Source organism: Bos taurus, chromosome 21 (genome assembly GCF_002263795.3).
Source record: "Bos taurus isolate L1 Dominette 01449 registration number 42190680 breed Hereford chromosome 21, ARS-UCD2.0, whole genome shotgun sequence".
NCBI classification, from domain to species: domain Eukaryota; kingdom Metazoa; phylum Chordata; class Mammalia; order Artiodactyla; family Bovidae; genus Bos; species Bos taurus.
In genome coordinates this window covers 55,407,185-55,422,495 of record NC_037348.1, presented here as the reverse complement: position 1 = coordinate 55,422,495, position 15,311 = coordinate 55,407,185, and the positions used below count along the sequence as shown (strand labels likewise).

The window sequence follows — 15,311 nt, the reverse complement described above, 5'->3', positions numbered from 1 at the left end:
ATCTAAGAATTATCCTAGAGTCAAAATGAAAGTCAGAGCTACTGGCCTGCTCATCACTTCTTAAAACAATCTATCAGATATGTATCATTTTACAGCTGAGGAAACAGAAGCTTAGCAAGGGTGACTTGGCCGAACTTGATCAACTTTTAAACTGCTTTCTCTCTACGTTAGAAAATGCAATCTCAAGGTGTAAGTGCTGTGGTTCAGAATTAAAATATTAAATCAATTAAAATCTTTTCATAAATTAATTCTAAGACATAACCTTTGATAATTTCTTATTGAAGTTACCATGTTCCCACCTCAGTACCTAAACTGTAACTCACAGTGGCTTATGAACTGGATTGGTGACTTTTATCTGTATACAGTGGCTCCTAGACAGGTGTTGGCCTTTCAGCTATTGGTGAGCTACCCTAGAGACACATGCCATGGGGTAAACTTTACTGAGCCAATTAGTGCACCTTGAATATTGCTGAGAATTAGTCATATGAATGAGCCTGGTCTGCTACCTAACATCTGAACATGAGTTACTCTTCTACACTGATCCTCAACATAGGTTCATTAAGGGTTATACTCCAAGATGTAAACTTCCCACAGTAAAATAAAATATGCATCATACTTGGTCCAAAATGATAAAACTGAAACTTAAAAAAGACGTCTTTATTGAAATAAGTTAATGCAGTGGGCCTGAGAAAACCCACATCAGTTGGTTAGGGCAATAAGAGCTTCCACCACGTTGCCCATGTGTTCCCTCAAGCTCCGTTCTGCTGCTGCTCGGGAGATCTCCATCTCTGTCATCTGCAGGGAAAGGATCAATGATTTTACCGAAGTCTCCTGGGCAATAAGGTGCCAGCAAAACGTGAAGACTCCACTTGTTCAGGAAACAAGACATACTCCCCACCCACACAGTAGTTAGGCATTCCTACTCACTATCAGCTCCAGATCTTCCTTCTTGATGGTGACTTTTGCCAGTTCCTTCTCCCTGAAAATATTCAGGTACTTTAGTCCTCATTTTCTACCTCCACCATAAACTCCCAGAAAGGATCATGCCCAGTTGTGCCTTACAAATAAATGACTTGATAAACACTGTTGACTGAAAATACAAAAGGACTCCCCCTCGCCTAACATCCCATCCCACCCCATCCCCTGGAATATTTATAGCAGGCAGGTGTTGCCAGGTGGCCTTTCCTTCCACCAACAAAACAGTAAAGTTGTAAATCTTAGGTCTTCAGAAATTGGTGATAGAGCTGAAGAACAACAAACAGTACGTAGTACAAAAGCCTAACGATGCCTTTTTTGTCTGGGGTAGAGTGGGGCGGGTAGGTAAGACTTACCGCTCCTGTTTGGCTTTCTGCTCCCTGGACCGTCTATCTCCAATCACGGACATGGCCTATAGGAAAGACAGATCAAGTTACTGATCTGCTACTCACAATTCCTAACAACCTAATACCAGTAACAAGCGAGTGAGGTGTGGATTCACAATTCACAAACGTAGGATTCGGGCCTACGTTTAGTTCAATTCTGCGCACCTGAGACCCATTTTAAACCCCATCTCCATCAAGCGGAGGGGCCCAGTGACAGTTCAGTTTCCCTCTCGCCTCCTCCCACCAGCGGGATGCGGGCCCCTCCTGGACCCAGGCTTGCCGTGTCGGCCTCCGAGCCCCGTCTGCTCTCATCCCGCCCAGACACGCTGCCCGGCCAACCTCACCGTCTCCAGATTGGAACTCTGGATCTCCTTCTCTTCCGCATAGTCGGTGACTCGCTCTAGATCCGCCGCACCACTATCATGCTTCCGTGGCTTCTCCGGAGGCCGCTCCGGACCGCTCGTCTCTGTCTCCAACTCCAGCTCCACGTCCCCCTCCGTCGCCATATCGATCCCAACGCGCAGCCCCACGGACCCGACCCCGCCTTAGAAGGACTTCCGGCAACTACCTCGCAACTTCCGCCGGGACGGCGGGGAGGCGGGGCTGGACCTGGGCCACACCTTCTTTAGTGCGCTGGTTCTAGAAGCTTCAGCAAGCAAAGCAGTTCGTTTTTCAGACTTCCTTTCGGGTTTGTACAGTGTTTTCTGCCAGGCCGTGTCCCAGACCTAACCCATCACCACTGCAGACCATCCCAGCCTTTCTTAAACTAGGACCAGCCCACACACGGCAAGGAACTCTGTTCAAGATGAATGACGTCTAATCCTAAACCAATTAAGAATGCTAATCTATAGACCAGATAGGCAAACTGCTCCCTAATCTGGGGAGAACAGCCTGAGAAACCCAAGGGCCCTGGGAAGAAAGTAGTTTCACAGGGATATCTGCATTTTCCACCACCCGGGGGGTCGGTGTTCTTTTCCTGGTATCCCTTCCCATTCTGCCTTAAACTGCCTTAAACAACCCAGGACTGCAGGAGTCCAATGGGCTGAGGACGAAAGAAAGATTCTACTTTCTCATCTGCCTTCCATCTGGTGGACCTGGGCTTAATCCCTGGGATAAGGATGGTGGGTGAAAAAGCGGTCACAAGTCCCAACACCTCCCTCCGCCTGGCACCGCAACGCAGGGGAGTCAACAGTGTCATAGTGAGTCCTCCCTTCTATCAGGTGAGAGGGTACGTGGGCAGAGAACTCCCCCGAGCAAGAGCTGTCTGAAAAGGGGAAGGGAATGGTGGCTGAAGCTGTGGAGGAAAACCCACGGGAGCTGGTAAATATGGCTGACCTGCCATTTACTGCTGAGGCCCTTCTGCTGCTTTGGGTCTAAGACTACTGATCATTAAACCTCTCCTCCCATGTTCCTGGTACCAGATGTTTAGGTCCTGGGAAAGATTAAGAGGCCAGATGTGACAGGCTCTTAGGAAGTTCTGCCAGTTATGTTAAGCTCTTACGATGAAAGCTCTACCTGACGTCAGTGTAAAGCAATCTTAAATAGCCTGGAACCAAACAGTCTGAGAATTCCTAAATGAAAGAGAGGGGAGGGGAAAATTTTGGAATTCAGCCTCATGGGTTGACCTCACAAATGTAGTGATGTAAGCCTATCCTCAGCAAGTCTCTACCTTGCTGCCCTGCATCTGCTCTACCCTCAGGTGTCCTGCTGCGGGCCTGTTCCCTGTACCTGCTGCTGCCCTTCTAAGCGGCCCCCTCTCACAGAGCCTCCCTGTAGCCGCCTGTTCTACATCCTCCTCCACGTGGGGACCTCAGCAGTCTGCTGCCTCCTGCTGTCAAGGACAGTGGTGGAGAGAGTTTGGGGCAAGGCACATGGGGTACGTGGGAGGGCTGGGCTGCAGCGGGAAAGGATAACAGGAGAAAAGTCTGAGGTAAACGAGATTTGGACTGAGGGTAGGGGACAGATGAGTGGACGCACCCACGAGTAGGTACTTCTCTGTGCATGACGACTTGTCCAGCCATTTCTCACATGTGCCTTCCCTTCAGATCCAGATGCCCTCAGGGCTGTGTGCCCATCTGTTTGGCCACTCTCACTGCCCAGTGCTGCGCGGCTCTGGGGCTGTATACCGCCTATGTGCAGGAACTGCCACCTTCCACCTGCTGCAGGCTGTGCTGCTGATCGACCTCCACTCCCGCACCAGCCTAAGAGCACAGCTACATAATAGGTCTGTGTGTACTCTTTGGGTGGGGAGAGGACAGGTAGGGAAGTAGACACAAGCTGAGTAAAGGAAATTTCCAGATGAAGTCATAGCACTGTAAAAAGACAGAGAACAGGTTTAAGTCCCTGCTTCCACTATACTTGCTGTGTAACCACAAGCCACACACTTTCCCTCTTTGATCTTCTAGTTTTCTGAAATGGAGGTAACAGTGGAGTTACTATATGCAAACCCTCTGTCAACTCTAGAACACTGTCCAGATGTCATTTAGGTATCAGGGTCAGAATTTGGAATAGGCTGTGATCAGCCTGTCGGTTCCTCCCTTCCTCTACTTAGTCTCTCTTCTCCCCTTTCCTATAGTTCTGCTTTCTCCTGCCTATTCTGAGACATTTTCTTTTCCTCTTAACCAGTTTCTGGCTCCTCAAGCTGCTACTCCTGCTAGGTCTCTGTGCTGTTGCCTTCTGCATCCCTGATGAGCATCTCTTTCCAGGTACGTTCTATTTCATCCTAATTAACAGGTGTAAGCTCAAAGATTTTCTAAGAAAAAAATCTTCCCTGGCAGTCCAAACACTTCCAATGCAAGGGATGCGCATTTGATCCCTGTTTGGGGAACTAAGAACCCACAAGCCTTGTGGCACAGCCAAAAAAAAAAAGGTAGGAAGAAAACCAGGAGTAATGATATGATCAGTTACATTTTCCTACTGGTGCCTCACCTGCAGCCTGGCATTACATTGGCATATGTGGCGGCTTCACATTCATCCTGCTGCAGTTGGTGCTTATTACTGCCTTTGCTCATTCCTGGAACAAGAACTGGTAAGGAGCACATAACCCTGAAAGCTTCCTGGGAAATGTGACATTATAGACCCAGTCAGGTTGGGCAAAGGACATGACAGGTTGATGATCCCAAAGCTTCCAATTAAGCAGTATGGAAAAACTCAGGAATATGATGGCTGTAGGCCAAATGGGATAGGCAAGTCTCACCAGTCTTCTGGGAGAGGGGGAATAGCTGATAATGGGTAAAAACAAGAGCTGGAGCCCCAAGCCACTGCCCACCTCCCACCCTTAGGCAAACAGGTGCAGCCCAAGACTGCCGCTGGTTCCTGGCTGTGCTGCTGACCACCCTAGGATTCTACAGCATGGCGGGCGCAGCAGCCGCACTCCTATTCCACCACTACACGCACCCCGCTGGCTGCCTGCTCAACAAGATGCTGCTCAGTCTGCACCTTTGTTTCTGTGGCCTCCTCTCCTTCCTCTCCATCGCTCCCTGCATCCGCCTCAGTGGGTACATGCCTTACAGCATTAAAGATTTGGGAGGCCTTTAGTATAGCAAATTCCACCATCCTTAGTCACTTCAGTCATCTCTCTACAACCCCTTTGCAACTCTATGGACCACAGCCCACCAGGCTCCTCTGTCCATGAGATTTTCCCATGGCAGACTTACCATGGAGCCACCAGGGAAGCCCAGATAGCAAATTTCATTTGCCTCCCTAATCTCAACCATTCTCTGCTTCCTCCAAAGGGTGGGGAGACAGAAGCACAGATGAGGGTAGGGGTGAAGGAAACTAGAACCCAGTAGGCTAAAGCAATGATTTCCGTTCTCCCCAGAGCAACCTCGCTCTGGCCTTCTACAAGCCTCTATCATCAGCTGCTATATCATGTACCTGACATTCTCTGCACTGTCCAGCCGTCCTCCAGAGAGGGGTAAGGAAAGGACCTGGATTCTTAACAAGGTTTACCCATGCTAAAACCGTTTTCGCTCCTGCCAAATACCTAGCTGTTTGTTCTCATCATCTTTCTCTTCTGTTGCCTTGCCCTTTCTCAGTAATCCTTCAAGGACAGAATCACACTCTGTGCCTGCCTGGCCTGAGTAAAATGGAATCCCACACACCAGATACTTCTCTGGCAGTGATGAGTGCTGGCATCATGTATGCTTGCGTGCTTTTTGCTTGGTGCGTAAAAGTGTCAAGGGAAAGGTGTGAGAAGGGAGGATGCTCACAAGGACAGGGATGGTTAGGAGATAGTCTGGGGCCATGGTTTATTTAAACTTTAAAGGAAGGTAAGAGGAAATCTCCCCACGAACAAAAACAGTTTCTAAGAATAGCACCCATCAGATGATCTGTATTTGAGGAAGGGGACAAGGGAAATGACTTGAGAAACTTTAAAAGCACAAAAGATTTCAGGGCCCTCACATGAAAAAATTTCAAAATTTGGCGGGGAAAGGGCTTTGGGAGATCACTACCCTCCTGAGTTACTAATATGGACCAGCTGGCAGTAAATGCTGTCAGGTAACCCTCCTGCTATTTGACTGTATCAACTTGAAAACCATCTCTTCTCAGCAACGAGGCTTCTTACCTGGCTGAGGTATTTGGGCCCTTGTGGATTGTCAAGGTTTACAGCTATGAGTTCCAGGTGAGGATGGGTAGCTCAATATCCCCAGTACCCCAACCCCCTTCACACATAGCAACACACACACACATCCTATCAACCTCTACCCAAAATGCTCAGATTCTAGCTGCTGTTACCTTTTATTGAGTACCCACAATATGCTAGGCACTGTGCTAGATACTTTACATACACAATCTCATTTAATTTAATCCTCACAACAACCCTGTGAGGTAGGTGTTTGCTCCATTTTACAAATGGAGAAATTGAGGCACAGAAGGTTAAACATCTTACCAAAGTCCCCATAGCCAGTCATATACTGGAGCTAGAATTTGAACCCAGGTGTGCCTCCACTTGTCACCCCACACCCATCTTTTTAGAGGAGGAGTTTCCTGTACTATTTCCCAGACATTCTTTTTCCAACATGCTGCCTTTCATTTCACAGAAGCCCTCACTCTGCTTCTGCTGCCCTGAAACAGGGGAGCCAGAGGAAGGCGAGTGTCAAGTGAGGATCCGTAAGTGTAGACTTCTGTAGAATGCCAAAGAGTGCAAATGCCTTTGTGAAAGAGGCTGGGGAAGGGAAGAGGTGTTTCAGCAGCTCTGCTACCAGCACTTCTTTTCTCTCTCTCCAGGACCAAGAGGTGTGGCTGCAAGACCAGCTGACCAAGAGACCTCTCCAGCTCCTCCAGTGCAAGTCCAGCAGCTTTCCTATAGCTATTCTGCCTTCCACTTCGTCTTCTTCCTTGCATCACTTTATGTCATGGTTACCCTCACCAACTGGTTCAGGTAGGATGGAGGGGGGCCTGGGATACTCTTCCGAAAACCTAGTTGTTTTAGGGAAAAGAGCACTTCAAGGCCAGTCCGGAGTTCTCCCGAGACACACGAGTCTACCATATTCTTTGGTGGGGCAGCAGGATAGCTCTAAGCTCTGAAAGTCACGGACCTGCCGACTCTCTAACCAGAGACTTTGGTTCCACAGCTATGAGGGAGCAGAGCTGGAAAAGACCTTCATCACAGGTAGCTGGGCTACCTTCTGGGTCAAGGTTGCCTCATGCTGGGCCTGTGTACTCCTCTATCTGGGGCTGCTACTAGCACCATTCTGTTGGTCCCCAATCCCAGACCCCCAACATCCTATCTTAAGGCGACATTGTCATCGTGTATTGCCAAATGACAAATATCCAATCTAGGTACTTTCAACAAACTGGAGTTCCCTTGAATGTGTACCCCTAGTCTTAACTCAAAGGAGCTGTCCAGCCCAAGAGATTCCTCGAAGACACAATGGGAAGTTACCTCCCTTTAAGTTGAAGTCAGTAGTATGTCTGACTTGAAAAAAGTGGCCACACACACCCTAATACCCTGGGCAGAGTATCTGACTCACTGGAGCTACCGTTACTTCTTCAACCCAGCTCAAGAGCCTGATTCCAAGTCAGCAGCTCAGCAATCACTGCTAACCCAGCAGACAGTGGGCACCAGCTCATTCCTGGCTCTTATGGTAGAGATGTGGGCAGGGAAAGACCAAAGGGGACCAAAGACTTACTTGGCTCTGCCTTTGGTGATAAAAAGGAAAACAGGAGTCCACCTCTGGGTACAGGGATGTAAGAAGCCCAGAACCCTAGAACAAACCAGTACATAGGAAGAAAGGCGCACAGATACTACCCTAAGTTTTACTCCTGATGTTGAGGGCAAAGGAAATGGGAAGACAAAATCTACCCTCATTCCATGAAGAATGACAGAAGAGAATGTGAACACTTGAGAGCAGCTAACCATGGGAACTCCGGCAACAGCAGGGTCTGGGCCAACTTTCAAGCATAGGAACAAACTGAGGAAGAATGAGGAAGAGGGAGCATAAATTTAGGTCTTGCAGCCTTCCTTCTCAGGACCTCAACTCCATCCTTAGGATGATGTTCCAGGTCTGAGTGGGGGACAAAAACCACAAAAAAGAAGTCCCTACAGCTCTTAGAGGATTTCTCTACCACATACCCAATACCTGTCTGTTGCAGTACAATAAAGAATTTTTCTGTGATGTTTAAACTTAACCTACACATTCACAACCTTTTAGAGTGTGAAATTCCCTTCCCTTTTGGTGGGAAAGGGCAGCCATTCCTCCATCCCCATCCCCCCAAATCCCCAGTCAAACCAGGCGCTCAAGGAATTACAAAGCTACTTTTAATACTTTGGGGTGAGCCCCACAGGAATAAAAAACACTGGGAAGGGGTAACCCTCTCACCCCCAGGAGTGGCCCAGGGGGAGAGAGGCTACCTGAGGGGTAGGAAGCACAAAAGGGACCCGCTGCAGACTCAGGGCAAAGGGAATGCCATCGGTGCTGGGACCTGTGAGCACTACAGGAGAAAACGCGAGCGTGATGGGACTGGCTCCAGGCACACAGGCGAAGGGCAAGAGGGTTGGACACGAAGCCACAAAGCTACTTGGGTTCCTCCTTCTTCTCGTTTGCCTTTTTCTGCTTCTGCTGCATGATCTCCGAGTCCCTAGGGGTAGAGATGATGGGGCACTGGGAGGTACCAGAGGGCAAAAAGGACAAGATGCAGGGGTATGAAGGGCACAAAGGATAAGATGGAAGTGGATGGGACAAAATTCAGCATATGGCTGCTGTATTCCCACCCTAGGAGAACAAGAGGAAGAGAGCTGAGGCTCAAAAGGCAATCAGTCTCTATCTGGCTGTTGCCCAAGGGGTCAGAAGTCTGGCCACACAGGCCCAAGGCTATTCTGTGCCGAGTACCACACCCCGCCACACCAGTGAGAAGGTTGGGAGAAGGGAGGGCAAATGAACAGCAAGGAGGGCCAAAAGTACGGGGCTGTCATAACCACTACTGCATTTGAAATGTGAAACTCCCTGCCCTTGCCCTTAAGGTCAGACCCGGGGGCACTCAGAAACCAGACCGAGGGCAGCACCCGTCCCAGTCCCTTCCTGTAACTCTGTGAACTAACAATTTAGAGGGTGAGAGGAATAAAACCCTAGAGGAAACAATGCACTCTGCCCCTCACGGCTAGTCCAGATGTAAGCTCAGAGCTAACTTTTCCAGGTACAACCCTCGGTCTAAACCCAGGTCTCACCCCAGCCTCCCCTCCCCTCCCTGGGGCTACCTCTGCTTGCGGGCGGCAGCAGAAAGCCCGTCATCTCGGCGCTTTCCCTTAACCGAGTCGCTCTGCTTTTTCATATTCTTCTGGCGGGCGAGCTCGCGCTGGTTACCGCCTAGAGAAAAAAAAAATTAAAGATGAGACGCGAGGGCCTTTGCGGTCGCACACCGGCGACCCTCTCCCCTCACCAGACACCAGTAGGCTCCCACACTTCATTCCCGGGGCGCCGACACCGGCCCGTTTGGGCCCTGGGCTGCAGATTCGGCGGGGGAGGTGAGGTGGGGGGAGCTGCCACGGGGCAGGTCAAACTGGAGAGTGGACAGAGGACGGTTCTGAGGAGCCTGCTAGAGGCGTGTTTCGAATTTCGGCGCAGCAAGAGGACCCAGACAGGTAGTGGCGGTGTCTGCAGACGGTCTGGGTCTCTGTGGGGGATGGGCAGGGATCCGGAGTAGGGGGCTCTGGGTCTATCACAGGCGCGCAACTCTTCCCACACCGCGGAGAATCGAGGAGGGCCTTTGCAGGCCGAGGAGCGGGAGGGTTGGCGGGGAAGGTTCTCAAGAAGTGGCGGTGGGCAAAGGGTCGATTTCCGGGCTCCGAGTGTGAGGGTGGCTAAAGAGCGCTCCCAGAGAAAGGTCTCCCTGGGGAAGCCAAGAGGAGGTTAATGCCGAGGTTCGGCAGTCGTGTTCAGGGTAAAGGGGAAGAAAAGGGCAAGGAGAGAGGATCTCAATGCTCACGGGTCATGGCGACGGCAACGGCTCCGGCCTGCCTCCGTCGCGTCCCCTCGTTCAGTACGACGTTACAGGCCCCGCCCCTCTCTCGCAGCGTAAGAAGTCGTCTTTTCCTCCCCGCCCCTTCGCGCCCGGGCGCCGATTCCTATTGGCCAGGAAGAAACACATGTGGCCGCGGGCCACGCTGGAACTCCGGCGGACGAGAAGGGGAGGTTCGCAGGCCGAGCGCGCTGCGTGGGGCGGGGCTTTCCGAGCAAGTCGATAGGTCGGGTGGAGAGAAAGTAGGCCAGGTCATGTGACCGGGGTCGGGGGATGGAGGGGTGCGGCTGGCGATGTGGCACTCCCGCGGGCTCGGGCACGTGACCTGGCAGAGTGACCTCATACGGGGACGGTTTGGGAGACAAACTCACCCAGAGGGAACACCTGGGGAACAGAGTGGGGAGGCTTCGCGGCGGCTGAGATGGTCTGACTGGTGCTGTTAACCAAGACTGGAACAAAACGCCGGTATTACTTGGGATCCTTCCCAACTAACCACCTATTTGAACACTTGAGTGCACAAAATCATGTACCAGAACAACTTAACAAACTCCCTTCCAACATTATTGTTCGCCCATCCCAAACACCAATACAGAAATTCGCCGCCACATCCAGTATGTACAAAAATCATGGCCCTGCTCATTTGCCCACAGAAGCTCTAAATATGCAGCTTGGAAGTATTTGAGGACCCCAAAGTCACAGACTGTGGCCTTGTATCAGGGACCCAGAGACTGGGAAATGCACATACTATGTTCATTTCTCCTTCGGCATTTCCCCCACTATACTGTATCTACCAGCAATACCTGTTTTAATTGGCAGTTGAATAGGGCGGGAAGCTTAGATTTCCCCCTCTCATTCCCAGATTCACTAATATGTCTGCAAAACTCCCCACCAGTAGAGAGGAATTCACTGGATAAAGGAGAAGTGTGTTAGTTGCTCAGTCGTTTCTCGCTCTGAACCCCATGTTTTTCCATGCCCAGGTATCACCTGAACTACTACTATTTATTACTTGAAACTTTTGTATTTGGAGGGCAGAAGTTGTGCTGCCCTGCAGAGCTTGTGGGGATTTCAGTTCCCTGACCAGGGATTGAACCTGGGCTGAAAGCACCAGATCCTACCACAAGACCACCAGGGAACTCCCTGTATCAGTTTCAAATGCAGGATATAATGCAAAATTCATATTTCTTTAGTAAATTAAAAAAAAAAAACGGCATCTGGTGATTCATCACTTCTGATGTTAAAAGACACAGTGAATTTTGCTTTCCTCTCTCTCCCTTAGATTACTGGCTCATGGAGAGTCAGCTGCTATGTCAGGAGGAGAGGCCCATTGGGTGAAGAACTATCGTCACTGGCCAACAGTCAGAGGGTAGAGAAGTACTTCCACTTTAATTCAGGATGGAAGTTGGAGTTGAGAGTTAGGGACTAAATTAGAGAAAATGGAGATCCAAGGCTCTGAAGCAGAGAAGGAGGTGAGGTGGGATTTAAGGATCCCACATATACAGTGAGTAGATGAGAAAACTGGACTTCAAGGATAGGGACAGCATCGCAGACCTAGAGCTGCAGACTGACCATAGTTCACAAAAAGAATTTGGACGCTCTGGTTTCCTAGCCCCAGCTTCCCATGGTCCCCTTGCATTTAGAGAGACTACAGAGCCAGCCCCATGGAGAAAGCCTGGCTAGCCAAGGATGAGTGAAATAGTGCAGGATGAGGAAGCAATTTCTCTCTTGGCACATGCTACCTCTTTATCAGCTCCAGCAGAGAGAGAGTAAAACAACTCTGTGACCAGTCTCCTCTTATTTAACTCACCCAACACTATCCCCGTGTTCAAGGGTCTATTTCCAATCCTAACAAAACCTAGGCTGATTGCCACAACTCCTTCCAATCTAACTTTTCCTGGAATTGCCAAAGAAGTCACTCATTCTTTGAACAAATATTCATTGTGTTAAGCACCAAGGATGTATCATCTATTGTATTCAGTTCAGTTCAGTTCAGTCGCTCAGTTGCATCAGATTCTTTGCAACCCCATAAATTGCAGCAGGTGAAGCAGAAGATATTAAGAAGAGGTGGCAAGAATACACAGAAGAACTGTACAAAAAAGATCTTCACTACCAAAATAATCACAATTGTGTGATCACTCACCTAGAGCCAGACATCCTGGAATGTGAAGTCAAGTGGGCCTTAGAAAGCATCACTACGAACAAAGCTAGTGGAAGTGATGGAATTCCAGTTGAGCTATTTCAAATCCTGAAAGATGATGCTGTGAACGTGCTGCACTCAATATGCCAGCAAATTTCGAAAACTCAGCAGTGGCCACAGGACTGGAAAAGGTCAGTTTTGATTCCCAAAGAAAGGCAATGCCAAAGAATGCTCAAACTACCACACAGTTGCACTCATCTCACATGCTAGTAAAGTAATGCTCAAAATTCTCCAAGCCAGGCTTCAGCAATACATGAACCATGAACTTCCTGATGTTCAAGCTGGTTTTAGAAAAGGCAGAGGAACCAGAGATCTATTGTATTAGTCCCTAGGTTTACAGTGATGAACAAAACATATGTATCACCAGACTCATGGAACATATAGTATAGAGAAAAAGAAGAAGCTCTCTCTATATATATAATACACATATAAGTATGCATGCATGCGTGCTAAGTTGCTTCAGTTGTGTTCAATTCTTTGCGACCCTGTGGACCATAACCCATAGGGCTTCTTTGTCCATGGGATTCTTCAGACAAGAATACTGGATCGGGTTGCATGCCAACCCAGGGATCAAACCTGTGTAAACCCATATGTCTTATGTCTCCTGCATTGGGAGGTGGGTTCTTTACCACTAATGCCACCTGGGTTAGTTAGATAGGTAATAGATAGTAGAGACAAGTAATAGGCAAGCCAACTGATGCCTGGTGAGCATGGTATGAAACTAGGTCAGGAAGTAGGCAGGGTAGTTATATGATCTGAGTCACTATTGCTAATACCCCTCACTACTAGCTAACATTAAGTGAGTGCTTCTTAAGTATATTAAGTATACTTTTCTTATTTGGACCTTACAATGACCTTTTGAGGTGTCATTATCCCCTTTCTACTGATTTAGAAATTTTGGCACAGTCAGGTTAAATAAATTTCCCAAGGAAGCACAGATAGTAAAAGGTGAGGCTGAAAATTTAACCCAGCCACTGATATTCATCAGGATGTAATTTTTTTTTTTTAAGAGATCACTCTGTGGGAGGAACGTGGATTAGAACAGATAAATGGAAATGGGAAGACCAGTCAGGAGGCTCTCACAGACATGCAGGATGCTAGGCCTAATTCGGTAACAGATCATTGAAATGAAGTTCAGACCAATTAGGCAGAAAGGGGAATTTATTGGTTTATATAACCAAACTAGGGCATGGGCTGCAATGTGAATGATTGTCAGTCAGTCAGTCAGTTCAGTCACTCAGTCGTGTCCGACTCTTTGCGACTCCATGAATCGCGGCACGTCAGGCCTCCCTGTCCATCACCAATTCCCAGAGTTTACTCAAACTCATGTCCATCGAGTCGGTGATGCCATCCAGCCATCTCATCCTCTGTCGTCCCCTTCTCCTCTGCCCCAAATCCCTCCCAGCATCAGTCTTTTCCAATGAGTCAACTCTTCGCATGAGGTGGCCAAACAAAGTATTGGAGTTTCAGCTTTAGCATCAGTCCTTCCAATGAACACCCAGGACTGATCTCCTTTAGAATGGACTGGTTGGATCTCCTTGCAGTCCAAGGGACTCTCAAGAGTCTTCTCCAACACCACAGTTCAAAAGCATCAATTCTTTGGCACTCAGCTTTCTTCACAGTCCAACTCTCACATCCATACATGACCACAGGAAAAACCATAGCCTTGACTAGACGAACCTTTGCTGGCAAAGCAATGTCTCTGCTTTTGAGTATACTATCTAGGTTGGTCATAACTTTCCTTCCAAGGAATAAGTGTCTTTTGATTTCATGGCTGCAGTCACCATCTGCAGTGATTTTGGAGCACCAAAACATAAAGTCTGACACTGTTTCCACTGTTTCCCCATCTATTTCCCATGACGTGATGGGACCAGATGCCATGATCCTCGTTTTCTGAATGTTGAGCTTTAAGCCAACTTTTTCACTCTCCACTTTCACTTTCATCAAGAGGCTTTTGAGTTCCTCTTCACTTTCTGTCATAAGGGTGGTGTCATCTGCATATCTGAGGTTATTGCTATTTCTCCCGGCAATCTTGATTCCAGCTTGTGCTTCTTCCAGCCCAGCGTTTCTCATGATGTACTCTGCATATAAGTTAAATAAGCAGGGTGACAATATATAACCTTGAGGAACTCCTTTTCCTATTTGGAACCAGTCTGTTGTTCCATGTCCAGTTCTAACTGTTGCTTCCTGACCTGCATACAGATTTCTCAAGAGGCAGGTCAGGTGGTCTGGTATTCCCATCTCTTTCACAATTTTCCACAGTTTATTGTGATCCACACAGTCAAAGGCTTTGGCATAGTCAAGAAAGCAGAAATAGATGTTTTTCTGGAACTCTCTTGCTTTTTCCATGATCCAGCGGATGTTGGCAATTTGATCTCTGGTTCTTCTGCCTTTTCTAAAACCAGCTTGAACATCAGGAAGTTCACGGTTCACATATTGCTGAAGCCTGGCTTGGAGAATTTTGAGCATTACTTTACTAGCATGTGAGATGAGTGCAATTGTGCGGTAGTTTGACCATTCTTTGGCATTGCCTTTATTTGGGATTGGAATGAAAACTGACCTTTTCCAGTCCTGTGGCCACTGGTGAGTTTTCGAAATTTGCTGGCATATTGAGTGCAGCACTTTCACAGCATCATCTTTCAGGATTTGAAATAACTCAACTGGAATTCCATGAATGATTGTAGGGGAAACTAAAACCAATAACAGGGGGATGCCTCCCCATCTCTTATTTTTGCTCTGTTTTCTCAGATCCAGATCCCTTGACATGATAGCAAATGGCTACAAATGGTCCCTACCCTCAAATTTCACACCATGTCCAAGAGAGGAGTTCTGAGTCTCTTCCTTTAAATTCAGTGTTTAAAACCCCAGGTCAGAGCTCTGATGGTTTAGGTGCCCACCTTTGTGGTGGGAAAGTGGTTGTGAAGCAGAATATAATGAGAGCAGCTCCCAACAGAACCATTTGTTTCTGCTAACTATTTGGTTAGTATGGGGAAGGAACAGGTTTATCAAAGAAAGAGAGTTTGCTCCCCAGAAAAGGAGGATGCTAGACAGATAAAAGATGTCCATTCCCTCAGGGCACAGGAGATAGTCACTTGGGCTGAAATGGTGGCAGCAGAAATGGCAAGAGTGTACAGCTTCAAAATATATTTTTGGAGAAATTGCCCTGGTGGTCCAAGAGGCTAAGACTCTGAACTCACAACCTAGATCCTACATGCCACAACTAAGAGTTTGCGTGACGTACCTGAAGATCCCACGTGCCACAATGAAGATGAAGATCCTGTGTGCCGCAACTAAGA

At 48.3% G+C, this 15,311-nt stretch overlaps 3 protein-coding genes and 1 non-coding gene across 7 annotated transcripts; 2 read left to right on the top strand and 2 right to left on the bottom strand.

Moving 5' to 3' along the window:
* Positions 1-642: 642 nt before the first annotated feature.
* Positions 643-1,898, bottom strand: HYPK (huntingtin interacting protein K). 2 transcript variants are annotated; one of them, NM_001206386.1, is made up of 4 exons: positions 1,706-1,898; positions 1,332-1,387; positions 928-979; positions 643-795 (listed from the first exon to the last, which is right to left on the bottom strand). In NM_001206386.1, exons 1-4 carry the CDS (start codon positions 1,865-1,867, stop codon positions 700-702), a joined length of 366 nt encoding a protein of 121 aa, NP_001193315.1. In that variant the 5' UTR covers positions 1,868-1,898; the 3' UTR covers positions 643-699. The 2 variants fall into 2 exon arrangements, with proteins under 2 accessions (NP_001193315.1, XP_059734918.1); XM_059878935.1 differs by lacking the exons at positions 643-795; positions 1,332-1,387 and having other exon boundaries at positions 920-979; positions 1,706-1,883.
* A 44-nt stretch (positions 1,899-1,942) lies between these two features.
* Positions 1,943-7,238, top strand: SERINC4 (serine incorporator 4). Of its 2 annotated transcripts, XM_024982101.2 has the most exons (12): positions 1,943-2,581; positions 3,061-3,237; positions 3,407-3,585; positions 3,987-4,066; positions 4,296-4,389; positions 4,643-4,854; positions 5,182-5,277; positions 5,399-5,525; positions 5,913-5,985; positions 6,404-6,452; positions 6,591-6,744; positions 6,938-7,238. In XM_024982101.2, the coding sequence occupies exons 1-12, from the start codon at positions 2,480-2,482 to the stop codon at positions 7,143-7,145; spliced, it is 1,551 nt and encodes a 516-aa protein (XP_024837869.1). In that variant the 5' UTR covers positions 1,943-2,479; the 3' UTR covers positions 7,146-7,238. The 2 variants fall into 2 exon arrangements, with proteins under 2 accessions (XP_024837869.1, XP_024837870.1); XM_024982102.2 differs by lacking the exon at positions 4,643-4,854 and having other exon boundaries at positions 1,943-4,389.
* On the bottom strand, positions 6,083-9,879 carry SERF2 (small EDRK-rich factor 2). 2 transcript variants are annotated; one of them, NM_001206348.1, is made up of 3 exons: positions 9,789-9,879; positions 9,061-9,169; positions 6,083-8,444 (listed from the first exon to the last, which is right to left on the bottom strand). In NM_001206348.1, exons 1-3 carry the CDS (start codon positions 9,793-9,795, stop codon positions 8,381-8,383), a joined length of 180 nt encoding a protein of 59 aa, NP_001193277.1. In that variant the 5' UTR covers positions 9,796-9,879; the 3' UTR covers positions 6,083-8,380. The 2 variants fall into 2 exon arrangements, with proteins under 2 accessions (NP_001193277.1, XP_005222264.1); XM_005222207.5 differs by having other exon boundaries at positions 8,182-8,467; positions 9,789-9,852.
* Positions 8,395-8,495, top strand: MIR1282 (microRNA mir-1282). The gene has a single exon (NR_030822.1). It is a non-coding gene; the product is annotated as a microRNA mir-1282 (primary transcript).
* Positions 9,880-15,311: the final 5,432 nt, after the last annotated feature.